The 15,497-nt window shown below is 41.6% G+C and overlaps 1 protein-coding gene across 1 annotated transcript; it reads left to right on the top strand.

Moving 5' to 3' along the window:
• Nucleotides 1–227: 227 nt before the first annotated feature.
• cdr2a (cerebellar degeneration-related protein 2a) lies at nt 228–7,735 on the top strand. Its single transcript, XM_038700343.1, has 7 exons — nt 228–463; nt 2,183–2,295; nt 3,608–3,756; nt 3,920–4,096; nt 5,464–5,778; nt 5,935–6,211; nt 6,375–7,735. Exons 1-7 carry the CDS (start codon nt 385–387, stop codon nt 6,657–6,659), a joined length of 1,395 nt encoding a protein of 464 aa, XP_038556271.1. The 5' UTR covers nt 228–384; the 3' UTR covers nt 6,660–7,735.
• The last annotated feature ends 7,762 nt before the right edge of the window (nt 7,736–15,497 follow it).

Below are 15,497 nucleotides of genomic sequence, written 5' to 3'. Positions count from 1 at the left end.
GGCTGTCAACAGAAGCAGGAAGCTTTGATAGAAACATCATTTTTTGAAAATATTAAACTGTAAAGTTTTGCCTGTAATTAGACCTTAGACTGTGAATAGTATTAAAAGTTAAGCTGAATATTCGGTTATAATTAAAAGTTTATAAAAAAAAAAAAGTTGTGTTGTCGTTAATGCTAACTCTGCCACCTACCGGATGTTGGGTGAGAGTTGCCACGTTGCTGTAGACAACAGACTTAACGCCTCACACACACACCGGCAGGATGTAGTGTACGTTTCTCCGCACACGGTGGTGAACGGCGGACAACCTCAAGCTGCCAAACACACACCTACCTGTGTGTCAGGTTCCTGTCAGGTGGAGTCCTCGCTCGCCCCGCGGCTGTCAAAATGTTGACTGACGTGATTTTGGAGGAAGAGTTTGACAAGAATGGAGAGGTCTGGTACGACCCGCAGGACCTTGAACACGGTAAGAGCTGCCCCGGCTCTGTGGTCGCACCCTAAACTCTGGCTCTGTGGGCTGATGTGTTATTACTCCATAGACAGATGCATACAGGCAGCGGAATGATGTGCCATACGAAACTCAGTTATTATCTCAGCTATGGTTAATAAATAAACACCTGGAGTATTCTGGTTTCTTGCCAGTTGGACAGCATATGGGATTTCTTGATGCTTAAAATAAATGGGCTCACAGATGAAATGAGAAGTCTATAGTGCACTCTTGTGACACGGACTCACAAGAGTCATGGGGTAAAAGCTGTGGCCAGGGTTTCCCGAGGCTGTCACAGGTCCTGTGTGGATTGTTTTGTATGATATACATGCTTTTCATGCATGTTGTTTGTGCTGCCAACAAATCTTAGAGACATGTCTATAGTATATAATATAGAGTCCTTTATTATTGCCCTAGATAAATAGCAGTTAGTTAGGAAAGTCATAAATCTCAGGAAAGTAAGAAATAAATATAGCCATTAATAATAGCACTAACTTGGATAAAACTATATATTGAATATACACTGTACAAGTATGGTCCCAGTAGTGGACTGCACATAGTGATATGCGCTGTATGGCAAAGTCCTATATATCAAAATGGAATTATTTGGAAATTTGATATATATTGTTGAATATATACTCACATGAAAATGAGATAACAACCACATGAACACAGGCAGATGGTTACCTAGAACATTGGAGAGTATAGGACAGATTAACAATGATTAATTATAGAACTGAAATCACTAGTTGATAAATAGATAAGTCAATTGACGGAAAAAATTAAACAGCAACTATTTCGATAATCATTTTTCAAGCAAAAAAGCCAAACATTTGCAGGTGCCTACTTCTTAGGTGTGAGGACGTGATGCATCTGTTTGGCATGTATGAAAGTAAATTGAATATGTTTGGGTTTTGGCCGGTGGGGCAGATAAAACAAGCAATCAACTTTGTTTGGGAAATTACAATGGCCATTTTTTGTTGCTATTAAAATATAAATTGATCTGCAAAATAATAATAATTCAATGAATTACTATTATATATTTAATTGATGAATGAACAAGTAATTGACAAAGTTAGCTGACTGTCCTAGTTGCAGGGGGGAAAAATGTTAGTCTTCATGGGCAGAAGAGCCACAGTCCCGACACAGGGGCGGCCTAATTGTGCAGAGTGACAGCAACAGGCAGGAAAGACTTCCTGTAGCAGTCCACAGTGGAGCTGAATAAAACTCTGCTGTTTGTAGGTCTAGGAAAGGATTCATGATGGATAACAGTTTATGCAACACCCTCCTCTCCGCTTCCAACTCTAAGGACTTCACAGTGGGGCTCAGTGTTGTTATTTGGTTGCCACAGGGCAAACACTGCTTACTGCAGGAAAACATGCTTTAGTTCATTGCATTGTTAATGACAATGTTTATAGTAGTCCCACATAAGACATGCTTCACTTCACCTCAGAGGGCAAGTCAACACTACCATACTGGACAAGATCCAGAATTTAGGGGGTAAACTGGTCACAAGGAGATCCCATTGGATGCCTTAGATTCCTCTGTGATTCACTAGTGCCATCTACTAAAAGTTTGAGACAATGAGGTTTGTGTGTGTGTTACCTTTCACACACGTCTAGTTCAATCCGTTGCCTGTGTTTGGGCATTGAAACTGCCTCGTATCTTGTGTTTACACGTTTTCCTGTGTTTTGACAGATCTCCATTTGGCAGCGGAGCTGGGGAAAACCCTCCTGGCCAGGAACCATGAGCTGGAGCAGGCCCTGCAGCAGATGTACTCCACCAACCAGGAGCAGCTGCAGGAGATTGAGGTGATACATGTTAGGAAGGAACTAATCAGAGTTTGTTGAGACTCCAGCAGCACTAAACTCTCTCTGAGGACAATGTGTGAGCAAAACATATCCATTTCACATGTGTTTAAACAGTATATCATCTCCGCAGTCTAGTCAGCCCATATGTATCGTTGCTGCATAAATGTACTACTATGGGAGATGCTTCATTGAGAAAAGTCCACATTGAGTGATCTGAAAATGCAATTGTAATTCTGATTTTTTATTTTTTTAATTCTCAGCTTTAAACAGGACAGAGTAAAAGCTAATCCTGACCAGTCCGACCTAGTGAGCATTTGGCAGGATGTTAACTAATTATAGTAAAACTTTCACCGGCTTATTTGCCACCTTCCACCTTTTACTTGGACATTGTTCAAGGAACCAAGATCTTAATTAAGGCTTTGGTTTTGTTCTTAATAATAATATAAAACATTTATTTGTTATCTACTCGCGGAAATATTTTTGGCTGTTACGCCTGTATAACTTCATACAGCAGAGCATATATTTGGTTTACTTGTGGGTTTTCAAGTAAAGCTTATAAATAAACTCACTTAGATCTTATATTTCAGTGCTCAGACATTTCATTTTAGCGTACGCAGACAGTGCTGATCTAATTGAGTTCGAGGACATGGTTATTCAGCGGGTTAACAAAGATAAGAACCTTAATTTGTTTACTGCAGTGAGAGGGCCTGTAGCGCTAGGATTTATCGAGGTTGATATGGTAATCCCTGTACATCTTGCTGACCCTCATGCATGTGTCCTCCACTGTGTGTGTGTGTAATAGAAGGCTGTGCTGCGGTTTGAGCACATTGTAAAGTTTGGATTTGGAAAGGTGGTAAGAATGAATAGGGATATAGCTGTTAAAACGGGCTAATGCAGAAACATCTTTGTTGATAGTGAGTACATTCTTGTTCACCATCCAGTATAACTCAAAGACTTATGTTGTATTTCCATTCCATAATGTTAAGAGTCCTTTTCCATGCCCTTTATTGGCTCCTCTCCTGAATCTGAATAAAGAAATCAAATCTATAAACATGTGCAGCGCTGAAACTAACAGTTACTTTCACAACCACTTAAAATAAAATAAATAGTCTTCAAACACAGTCGAATCATATAAAAGTTAGAAAATCAGCCTGTCATTGGAGAAGACAGAGAATATACAGCATTTTTACCTGACTTTTGCAGAACTAATTGTTTAAGCTCTACACCTCTAGTTTATTTAAGACACTGTATAACTAACCTCAAACACACATATTAAGCTAAATTACTGTCATTTCCCTGTCATGATCACCAGCACCTCACCAAGCAGGTGGACCTGCTGCGTCAGATGAACGACCAGCATGCCAAAGTGTATGAACAACTAGACGTGGCCGCCAGGGATCTGGAGCAAGGCAACCAGAGACTAGTGCAGGACAACCGCCTGGCCCAGCAGAAGATCCACAGGTCTGTCTCTCAGTTATCAGTTCATTTGCCTTTTAAATTATATTTTACATAATTATTCACTCGAGCAGGGAGACGAAATGTAAGAGGATAGTATTAAGTACACTGGAAATCACTTTGATCATTTGATTAAGTGCAGAACTTAAGTGTCGTCTTTCCCCTTCAGTCTGTCAGAGGCCATTGAAGGGCTTCAGGCCTACACAGAGGACCTGCAGACCCAGGTGGAGGAGCTAAAGACTGCCCAGGCTGAGCGAAACAAAAGAGATCTGGCAGAGCAGCGACGCAACCTCAGTGCTCAGAGTGTGTCCTGTCTCAAAGAGCTGTATGACTTACACCATGACGGGTATTGCATGTTTGTCGTTGCTTGTGTTTTGCTTCACAGTGCTAATAGCAGAACTCTACAGGATCTATTTTCAGAGAGGAAATTGCATGGTAGATCCAGACAGCAAAGTGAGATAAAGACACAGTGAGTTACCGTGGGAATTTTGACATAGATTTGTAGGCGTTTCCTGCACTTTTACATGGGTGCAAAGAAACGACTGGTGGTTAAAAGGATAGTATAGTAAGAGCTCGTATCTGTTGTCTGATCTTCTCATACCCAAAGTGCACTGCTGTCTCAGCTGCTTGTATGCTGACTGGACACGTAGAGGTCACCCAGAGCCAGACCAGACCTCCTCCTTTAGACATAATCCAAAGGATGAGGAAGTTAATCCTAGCCCCATTGTCAGTGCTGCACTAATACACACATGCTACTGTTGTTGTGGTACGCTACTTGTAAAGCCACTTGTTTGATGTGCTTTGAAGAGAGCAGGAGTGTAATTTATTGTTTATAAAAGAACACAATTGTTACCCTAAAAATTGGTAATTTACACCTTCTACACCCCCTTCTCATGATGAATGTTGTACACTAATCCAAATCCAGTTGACATTTATGGGGAGCTGATGATTTAATACATTTTAGAAAATCTGCATTTTGTGATAAAATAAAAGGACAACATATAGATTAGCTGGAAACACTTGAATTGTGATACAGGTTTTTTTATGTACATAGAAAATTTGCCATAGCAGCACTCAAGGGCCTAGGTTTCATTCCAGCGGTGTGGAGAAACGGTGAAGTTAGAGGTTTAGCAAATAGCATATTATGAGTATAGTATATTAAATTATTATTATTAAGAATAATTCATTAACCCTATAATCACATTTAGTTTCCTTGATACATTATGACAAATAATCTTGAATTTCATGTAGCCTATCAATTAAAAAAAAAATTATTATATTTACTGTAAATAAAAACAGATGATGATGATTTTTTATTTAGGCTGCACATGGCCCCAACAACTTCCGGCAAGAAAATAAAAGCAAAAGCTGCGTTGCCTGAGAGGCGAAACCCAGGGCAAGAAAGAAAATTTACTAGTGCTAAAAAAAGCCTAATTGCTGTATGGTAATAAATGAAGCTTCTCTCTGGTGTATTTTGTGGACGGTATTTATAGAGGTTTTAGTGAGTGAATCAAAACAAAACTGTAGTAGGGGGGACAAAAAAATCAGATATTGAAAAGTCAGGTGGGAGATGCCTACATCAGACATTAGGCCCTTGGCCCCATTTGAATGCAATATGATTTGCATTGTGATGTCAGTGTGATTGTTTTCAATGTTTTGATCTTAAAAGTGATGTTTTCACACATGTACTGACATGGCCCTGTCCTGGCCCAGACATCTTGTCCACGATAGTCTGCATGCGGACGGACTGTGGTCACCGCAGGGTTCCTTCTGTGACCGAGACAGACGCCAAGATCCGGAGGAGGAGAATGCGGCTCTCCAGCGCTCCGTGCAGACCCTTCAGAGCCAGATAGCTGCGGAGCGGCGCCGCAGAGAGGCTGCAGAGCGGGAGGCTGAGTTGACACTCAGCGAGAACAGAGCCCTGGAGCAGCGGCTGGGCCTCCTGGCTGGTTGCCGAGTCAGGCAGAAAGAGCTGGAGGCCGAAGTGGAGCAGCTGCGGCTCCTGTGGCGCGCTGATTGTGCCAACAGGTAGGCCTGACATACTGTTTATGTGGACTAAATGTCAAATTATCTTTGCTCTGTTTATATGACCAACACTTGGGGATACAATTTACAGACTTATAACGGGTGTAATTTCTCAAAAACTTGAGACTTACGCCGTTGTGTCCACTCCACTCTCACCAGTGTCAGAAGACTGGACCAGCTGCTGTTGCCTGATACAGTATTCTTTGCCTCAGAAGAAAGACCCGGGCAGGGTGAGATGGAGGAGAAGGTAGAAAAGGATGAGGAGCAGAGAAGATACACCCGACCGAGGCGTAACAGTGACAGTGTGTTGAGAGCGACGAACCCAGACGAGATTCGCCGTGGTCACGAGCAGCTGTGTATTAGGCGGGTGGAGGCAGTGAAACAGAGGGGCATCTCTCTGCTCAATGAGGTGGATGCACAGTACAGTGCTCTGCAGGTGGTGTATTCATGTTTGGTAGAATTTATGTGTTAAATATTCAGAAAAAAAGTGTTTTTACTTTCTCAGTTAGAGAGCTTGTTGCTTGTGTCTTCAAGATGTTTTCTAACAATGCAGCACACAGCAGTTAAAAGTAAATGTACACACTTTCCTTGTTGTCTAGGTGAAATATGATGAGCTGCTGCGGCGGTGCCAGCAGGCGACAGATGAGCTCAGCCATAAAGCTGTCCAGACATCCAGCAGTCCCTTTGCGGGCAGCCGGACCCGCCGCCGCCTGTCCAGCTCAGCTGCTCTGTCCGATCTGATAGTGGTCCTGGAAGACAGCCAGCCGCCCGAGTACAAGGCTCTCTTCAACCAGATCTTCACCTGCATCCAAAAGACCAAAGAGGACCTCAGCGAGAACAGACATCCGGTCAAAGACAGGGATTCCCGGGGCTCTGCCAAATAATCGCATCATTCATCATCCTCGGACTTGCGCTCGTTTGTGTCTGTGAAAGTTTTTGACAAAGGAGAAACTTTGGGGTTGCTTTGCTATAAACACATCCAGTGGGTGCAGATGCAATAAGCCCTCTCAGTCCCTGGACGTCTTAGGTATGCTGCAATCCTCTGATGCTTTCATTTTGACACACCTATGCTTTTGTTAGTCAGCATTGTTCCTTTTATTCCACCCCCATCAAACATCAAGTGTTGTTATAAAAGTTGTTACATAAAGCAGCTGTAGAAAAATACGGAAACTATAGATGGCACAGAATTATTGTATGGGGAGATATTTATAGTTAGATAAATGAGTACAGTCAAATTCTTGACTAGTAAAAAGTACACTTGTACATGTTGCTTGATCTCTAAATTGACAAGTATTATTTCCACCTCCTGCAGTATTTATATTTATAAATTTATATAACGTTAACCCTGTGACCACTTGATCATTTGGTGCTTGGGAGAGAAATTCACACACTGATTATTATTGTTTGTGTGTTGAAATAAGTCAGAGATGTAACTGTTATGTATGACTTGTGTAAACAGAAATGTTGGAATGTTGTAATAGGATAAAAACTTGCAGCTATGTAATAACCAATAATAAGAGCTTCTGAGTTTATGATAATTAGCTTAACGGCTAGTGTGAGTTGGTTTTTGTAAGTTGGAAATAGTTGGTTCAGCAGTTGAGGGTCATTGCCATGTTACCAGAGAAATATCTGTGGACACTGTAAAACTCTTAACACTCTTAATAGTCTTTGCTTTCTGTTTTCATGTCTGTGTACAGCTTCTGATGAGTGTTTCTATGCCAGTAAGACACATAACAGCTCTGCACTTTCTATGACTGAATTACATTTTCTGTTTTATTTATTGTTTAAAAGAATTAAATTATATTTATTTTCTTTGTTGCTAAATATTCTGAGCAGATGGGTGAGCTGAGAGGAGCTGGAAGTGAAATTAAATGTACACCATGGTGCTTATTTTGTGGTTGTTAATATACTGTCTGACACAGGTGATTGAAAAAAGAATACAAAGGAAAGTGTTCCCATTTCTTTGCCTCAAAATTTTTGGAATATTTCTTCCTACGTTGACATTTCCTGCCGTTCAGGTTAGGATAAACAACAGAGAGACTTCAATAACAGTTTATACTTAAAATTAATAATTATTTTAATCTAAATCAAAACAATCGTGAAGATATTATATATTACCTCAACTGTTATTGGCTAATATTTAACTAACCTGAGTTACCGACCTGACAAACCCTTACACTGCTGACCCTGTCCACAGTGAAACTGCGAGTCTGACTTCAAAATTGTATTATGAGGTTGTCATTTTACTTTTACTTTCCATGTGATGCTCATGAGAGAGATGTTTAAGGGGCAATGCTGATGTACTAAAATACATTATAGTAGGGACATTTAGCAATGTGCTGTTTTGAAGTTTAAAGACTGCAGTAGAAGGCATAGCTGTATGATGGTGAAAGGTGTCATCCATGAAGAATAGCATGTTTTTATTGCATTAACTAGTAAAAACATTAATGCAGGTGCCTGTTGAGTTTATTCTAATGTCTAAAACACAAAGCTGGCCTCATCAGTGCATGCATCTAAAAGCGGACTTGTACGTGCTGTAGCAAGAGAGATAGAATCACTGCATAGTGTGTGTGTGCAGAGATGTTTCAACCTGTCCCGCAGTGTGTTTTAGTTGTACAATCAAATCAGCAGCATTTTCTCTCCTGCAGAATCCAGAAGACTCTCCTCCAGGCCTCCCTCCCCCAGTGTACTCAATTAAAGGGGCTTTGTCTCTTTTCGTAATTAGGCTTTACATAACTGAGATTTCCCCACGCTGCTTCAAAACTCGCCCCAAATCCATTAAACCTCCAAACAAGGGGATTGCATTGCACGCCTGATTTACTGAAGTTACATTGTCCCCATGGGCCAAAGGAAGTAAGACAGTAAGTTAGTTAATGAAGTTTTTATAGACAGTCTATGGTGGGAACTAAACTGCACACAGGTGTGTGAAGTTTAAAGTAATGATCACTGCTGCCGTAGGTGGGATTCGAACCTGAGTCTGAATGAAAGGAGATGCTTGACAAACCACCCCTTTCATCAAGCAAACTATAGAGGGAGACGTCTGGTGATGCCATAATTTGATAATTTGTTGATGGAAAAGTGCATTTGCTTGAAAAAAAGCTTTTCAGCTACCATTTTGTGTTTTAAGTTAGCAGGCATCTTTAGTTTGTTATCATTAAGTTCAAACATCATACAGGTCCGACGTACAGCCACGTCATCATACAAACGTACAACCAATCACGATATGTGACGTTACCAGCAGGCGCAGGCCCCCGAGCAGATGTGACCAAATGAGCACATCTGGCACCTACACCGTAACAATGCGAAAGACAAAGCCACATACCTCGGAAAGGAAAAACGTCTTTGAATAAACACATAGGTGTATCTAATAAAATGTCCATTCATAAAGCTACATGTGTTTACCTGAGCAGCTGATGCCGGTGTTCTGACGATTTATGCTTCCTTATCGAAAAATTCTACCGTAATGCAAATTGCTAACGTCTAGGCCTAACCCTAACCAATAACAACTCAATAGGTGTCATATATCGACAGATATGTGCAGTGCACAACCACAGGGGGGCCCCTGGAGGCCCCGTCCAACTGGAGCCCAGTCCCAGTCTCCCTCCTCTGAAGTATATGCTCACAAAGTCCAGCATAGCTGAAGCACTTTTGGGCACCCTGAAGTCTGGCCAGCTGACATAGAGGTAGTGGCACACTTCCCCTCTTTCTCCAGACTAAGGAGAGGTGACAAAGGTTTAAAGAATAGAGCAACCTATTAGACACTTTCTTTTGAACTGGCATGTATGAGCATGTGGTCCTATATCCATTCAAAGCATTATTGTCAGATTACATGTAATAGTGATATCCACTGTCATCAATGTCATATCAAGTAATCTTTTATTAGAATTTTAAGTACCCCCCAAAGTCGCTGAAGATATGTAGTCTGTGTGACTTACCTGTGTGTTGTAAAGTTCAAGATGGGATAGTTTGAAGTCCTGAAACACCTGGATGTGTGTGTTCCTGACCAAGAAGTATCCATGCTGCTCAGTCCTGCCCTCCTCAAGAGGCCAGTACTGACCACACTTGACACGCCCGCGCTCCACCAGGCTGAGACACACAATATTCCACATCTTTTTAATCACATCATAAGCCCATCAAGGATATGTTGACTAGGGGTGGGAATCACAGGGTACCTCATGAAACGATACATGATACATGTCTCACAATACCGATAATATCATGATACAGCAATTCTGCAATAATCAGTATATTGCTAGACATTCCTAAAATGATGCATCACGATATCTGTCCAATGAATAGAAAATGCCTGTGAAAAGGTTAAGTACAGGTTTTCTCTCTTTATTTACTGCAAGTCCAAATTGTTGCACAATTCTGCAGCATACGTCTTTTAGGATGTTAAACAAACAAAATACAATGTTTGGTTATCCTGGACTCCAGTTTGATTGTTGGCATCAACAGGTCCCTTAGCTGAGAGAACAAATAATTCTACGGTTACACATTTGAACTGACATTTGAATTACCACTGTATTGAGTTACAGGTTCAACGATGCCAAATGTGATAATGTGCATAACATTTTGGTTTTATAATTAATACTTTCTGTACTGTAATTTAATCAATGCTATCCAAATTGGGCCCAATTAGCCATTTTCCCTCCCCGGTGTCATGTGACTTGTTAGTGTTCTAAGGTTTCAGGTGTGAATGGGAGCGGGTGTGTTAAATTCGGTGTCATCGCTCTCACACTCCCTCATAATGGTCACTGGAAGTTCAACATCACACTTCATGGCAAAAAACTCTCTGAGGATCTGAAAAAAAAAAGGTTGCTCTACATAAAGATGGCCTAGGCTATAAGAAGATTGCCAAGACCCTGAATCTGAGCTGCAGCACAGTGGCCAAGACTGTACAGCGGTTCAGCAGGACAGGTTCCACTCAGAACAGGCCGCACCATAGTCGACTAAAGAAGTTGAGTGCACATGGGAAATGGGAAATAGAAGTATGAGTGCTGCGGGCATTGCTGCAGAGGGGGGGTCAGCCCATATGCCGCACACTGCATCAAATTAGTCTGCATGGCTGTCGTCCCAGAAGGAAGCCTCTTCTAAAGATAATGCAGAAGAAAGCCCGCAAACAGTTTGCTAAAGACAAGCAGACTAAGGACATGGATTACTGGAACCCTGTCCTGTGGTATGATGAGACCAAGATAAGCTTATTTGGTTCAGATGGTGTCAAGCGTGTGGCGGCATCCAGGTGAGGAGTACAAAGACAAGTGTAGCTTGCCTATGGTCAAGCATGGTGGTGGGAGTGTCATGGTCTGGGGCTGCATCAGTGCTGCCGGCACTGGGGAGCTACAGTTCATTGTGGGAACCATGAATGCCAACATATACTGTGACATAAGCAGAGCATAATTTTTCAATTAATCTAGATGCGTCTGGAGAAAAATAACATGGCAGAGGCTGATGAAAGGAGGGGATGAATTGAGCTGTTGAAGGCGATGCTCAAGTGGGATGAGAAGCAGAGGATAACTCCCAGCGAAATCCTTGCCCATCCCTTTATTACCATGATGTGGGAAACTACCTATTGTGCCTGATTAATTGAATGTGTTTTCACAGCACATGTGGCACATGCAGGCTGACATGCAGGCAGGAAGTAGAACTGCATCAGATGCTTCTCTTGGTGGAAGAGGACAGTTTGGTCTTGCTGCAATGTGGACAACATTGCAGAGTGAAGATCAGGTCTGAATATTTTGTAACAAAACACCTGAGGACTTGCTTTCAAGAGTTTACCTGTAAAGTCTTTGTAGATCTCTATGAGGGCAGCAAGGTGGCTCAGTGTGTAGCACTGTGTTATCACAGCAGAAGTCAGGACACTTTCGTTTTCCGTGTGGAATCTGCATATTCTCCCCATGTTAGCATGGGTTTTCTCTGGGTGCTCCAGTTTCCTCCTCATTAGGACTGATCGGAGACTGTAAATTTCATGATTCCAACTGAACTGAAAATATGGTGTACATGTTCATGCTGCACATTTAATCTTGAAGAGGGAAACAAAAAAACTTTTCCCAAAATGGGATCAAACAACAACCTTCTAGGTGAGAGCCCTGCCCTTTAACTGAGCTAACTGAACATCTTGACAAACAGATACCATTTTATGTCTTCCACCATCTAATGGATGAATAAATTGCTCCGATACAAAATTTGTTGACCCCTGCTGTATATTAGTTCTTCTTCTTAGAACGTACGTATTCAACATATTGATGAGCGTCTACACTGCCAGAATTCTACACCAAGAAAAAGAAGAATGTAGTGACAAAACATACACTGTAGCACTGTTTGTCTGTTTTCAGCTACTGTGGAAACATACCTGCGTAACATGGCGACGTACATGTAAGGGGGGAACCGCGGTTATGTAGATATAAATGGCTCGTTCTAAGGTAATAAAAACATAATGGTTCATTATATAAGGTCTTTACACACCACTGAAAACACAGTTATGGATCTTATATTGCATTTCTGTCAATCAATCCTCAAATATTACACACTGGACCTTTAACATTTTAGAAATGGGTTACAGTGCCTTGCGAAAGTATTCGGCCCCCTTGAACTTTTCAACCTTTTGCCACATTTCAGGCTTCAAACATAAAGATATAAAACTGTAATTTTTTGTGAAGAACCAACAACAAGTGGGACACAATCATGAAGTGGAACGAAATTTATTGGATATTTCAAACTTTTTTTAACAAATAAAAAACTGAAAAATTGGGCGTGCAATATTATTCAGCCCCCTTAAGTTAATACTTTGTAGCACCACCTTTTGCTGCGATTATAGCTGTCACTTGGGGTACGTCTCTATCAGTTTTGCACATCGAGAGACTGGAATTTTTGCCCATTCCTCCTTGCAAAACAGCTCGAGCTCAGTGAGGTTGGATGGAGAGCGTTTGTGAACAGCAGTTTTCAGTTCTTTCCACAGATTCTCGATTGGATTCAGGTCTGGACTTTGACTTGGCCATTCTAACACCTGGATATGTTTATTTGTGAACCATTCCAGTGTAGATTTTGCTTTATGTTTTGGATCATTGTCTTGTTGGAAGACAAATCTCCGTCCCAGTCTCAGGTCTTTTGCAGACTCCATCAGGTTTTCTTCCAGAATGGTCCTGTATTTGGCTCCATCCATCTTCCCATCAATTTTAACCATCTTCCCTGTCCCTGCTGAAGAAAAGCAGGCCCAAACCATGATGCTGCCACCACCAGGCTTGTGGCAAACTTTAAACGAGACTTTTTATGGATATCTTTAAGAAATGGCTTTCTTCTTGCCACTCTTCCATAAAGGCCAAATTTGTGCAGTATACAACTGATTGTTGTCCTATGGACAGAGTCTCCCACCTCAGCTGTAGATCCCTGCAGTTCATCCAGAGTGATCATGGGCCTCTTGGCTGCATCTCTGATCAGTCTTCTCCTTGTAAGAGCTGAAAGTTTAGAGGGACGGCCGGGTCTTCGTGGATTTACAGTGGTCTGATACTCCTTCCATTTCAATATTATCGCTTGCACAGTGCTCCTTGGGATGTTTAAAGCTTGGGAAATCTTTTTTGTATCTAAATCCAGCTTTAAACTTCTCCACAACAGTATCTCGGACCTGCCTGGTGTGTTCCTTGTTCTTCATGATGCTCTCTGCACTTTAAACGGACCTCTCAGACTATCACAGAGCAAGTGCATTTATACGGAGACTTGATTTCACACAGGTGGATTCTATTTAACATCATTAGTCATTTAGGTCAACATTGGATCATTCAGAGATCCTCACTGAACTTCTGGAGAGAGTTTGCTGCACTGAAAGTAAAGGGGCTGAATAATTTTGCACGCCCAATTTTTCAGTTTTTTATTTGTTAAAAAGGTTTGAAATATCCAATAAATTTCATTCCACTTCATAATTGTGTCTCACTTGTTGTTGATTCTTCACAAAAAATTACAGTTTTATATCTTTATGTTTGAAGCCTGAAATGTGGCAAAAGGTCGAAAAGTTCAAGGGGGCCGAATACTTTCGCAAGGCACTGTAATTGACTGCAAATTCTGTGGAAACAACATGAATTGTGTTAATGGTATACAGGGCTTGACATTAACTTTTTTGCTCACTAGCCAATGTGGCTAGTGGTTTTCTATAGTTACTAGCCATGCAGCATTTTTAGCCACATTTTTGTTGTTGGAAAACTACGTTTTATATGATTAAATTTGACATGGCATGCTTAAATTGGCGTGCTAAAATGTACTAATATTATAATTAGCTCTGATAAGGTTGTGTGTAAAGCTCCTTTTTTTGAAAACATGTATTCTGTTAAGATAAATACATAAAAAGAGTAGCTTCTTATTGTACAAGAGGCACTGTTTATTTATTTTACAGCAGTAAATACTGTAATACGGAGTAGAAAAAATGATCTCAATTAGAAACAAGAGCAAGGACAAATGATTTTTTTAAATTAAGGCAACAGGATTAAAATTTTATGTAGGCCTATATCAGTTGTGTGCTCTATCCAAAGCAGAGCTCATGAAGAAATGGTTCCCCCACACAGAGTCTCAACTCCCCTGGTTCCCTCCAGTCTTACTGCCACTGGTTGGCGACATTACAGAACACATGAAGCGACGGCTCACCTGCCCCGAGTCTCCTGCCTACCTGCCACTGGCTGACACCGATCCATCGTTCTCATCCATCCCTCCCCTCAAACTTTATGACAACATCACTTTACTACCTGCAATACACTATATGTCTGCAGCACATTTTTCAAATGCTAACACGCTGTGTCCAAAACAGTTAAAACGCATTCACAACAGAATGATTGCAAATATCCTGCTTCTGCTGCAGTAACCAGACTGAAATATATAGACAAAGACCACGCCTGCGAATATGTAGATTTAAGATGTTTTGCTTGTAATGGAGCTGAGATGGGATTGTACGAAAAGAACGGATGGAGTGCCCGGAGGGTGGGCTGAGGGATGCGGGGATGGGGGAGAGGGTCGAGGTCTGATGGATTAAGGGTTGAGGGGAAGACAGGTGAGGGATGAAGGGGAGGAGTCGGATCTGTGCCGATGGATGCGTGAGTGAAGAGCAGACCGGGCTCTGCTGGCGAGAAGGTGTGCAGGAACCGGTGGAGTCGAGACTCTGAGTGGGAGAGCCGTCTCTTAGTCGGCGGACGTGTGGAAATTCCTGGTTCCTGTATGCAGACATAGAGAGAGAAGGGAGCAGGGGGAGAGAGAGATAAAAAGAAAGGGATTTGGGTGGGACGGATGAGAAAGCTGAGTCAAGGGGAGGTGAAAGGAAAAGGTGTGCAAATAGGAAAAAGTGTCATCTCTCCCACTGTAAACTGCATGTCTTCGGAATGTGGGAAGAAACCCCGGAGTAAATTCACGCAGACACAGGGAGAACATGTAAATTTTACACAGAAAATCAGGTTCAAACCCAGAACCTTTTTGCTGTGCAGTAGCACCACTAAACTATGCACCACCGTGCATCCTATGAAATGTCTTCATTCAAATGTGCTGTCTTTATCCAGTAAAATCTCTGTAGCACCTTATGGCTTGATCATCCTGGAGAAGAATCGCTTGATCCTCTTCAGCCACTTCTTACGGCATTTGATTTCAACAAAGTGTGTGTTTCCTTTATCATTGTTTGTGTTGCTCTCATATGAATTATGATTAACAGAAGCAGGTGAAGCTGCCTTACTTGTGCCAGGTGCTTTCTCATC

Source organism: Micropterus salmoides, unplaced genomic scaffold (assembly GCF_014851395.1).
Source record: "Micropterus salmoides isolate LMB-PRFRI ecotype aquatic unplaced genomic scaffold, ASM1485139v1 Ms_hic_scaffold_10, whole genome shotgun sequence".
NCBI lineage: Eukaryota > Metazoa > Chordata > Actinopteri > Centrarchiformes > Centrarchidae > Micropterus > Micropterus salmoides.
The sequence above is the reverse complement of the archived record's forward strand: the minus strand, read 5'-3'. Positions and strand labels throughout refer to the sequence as shown.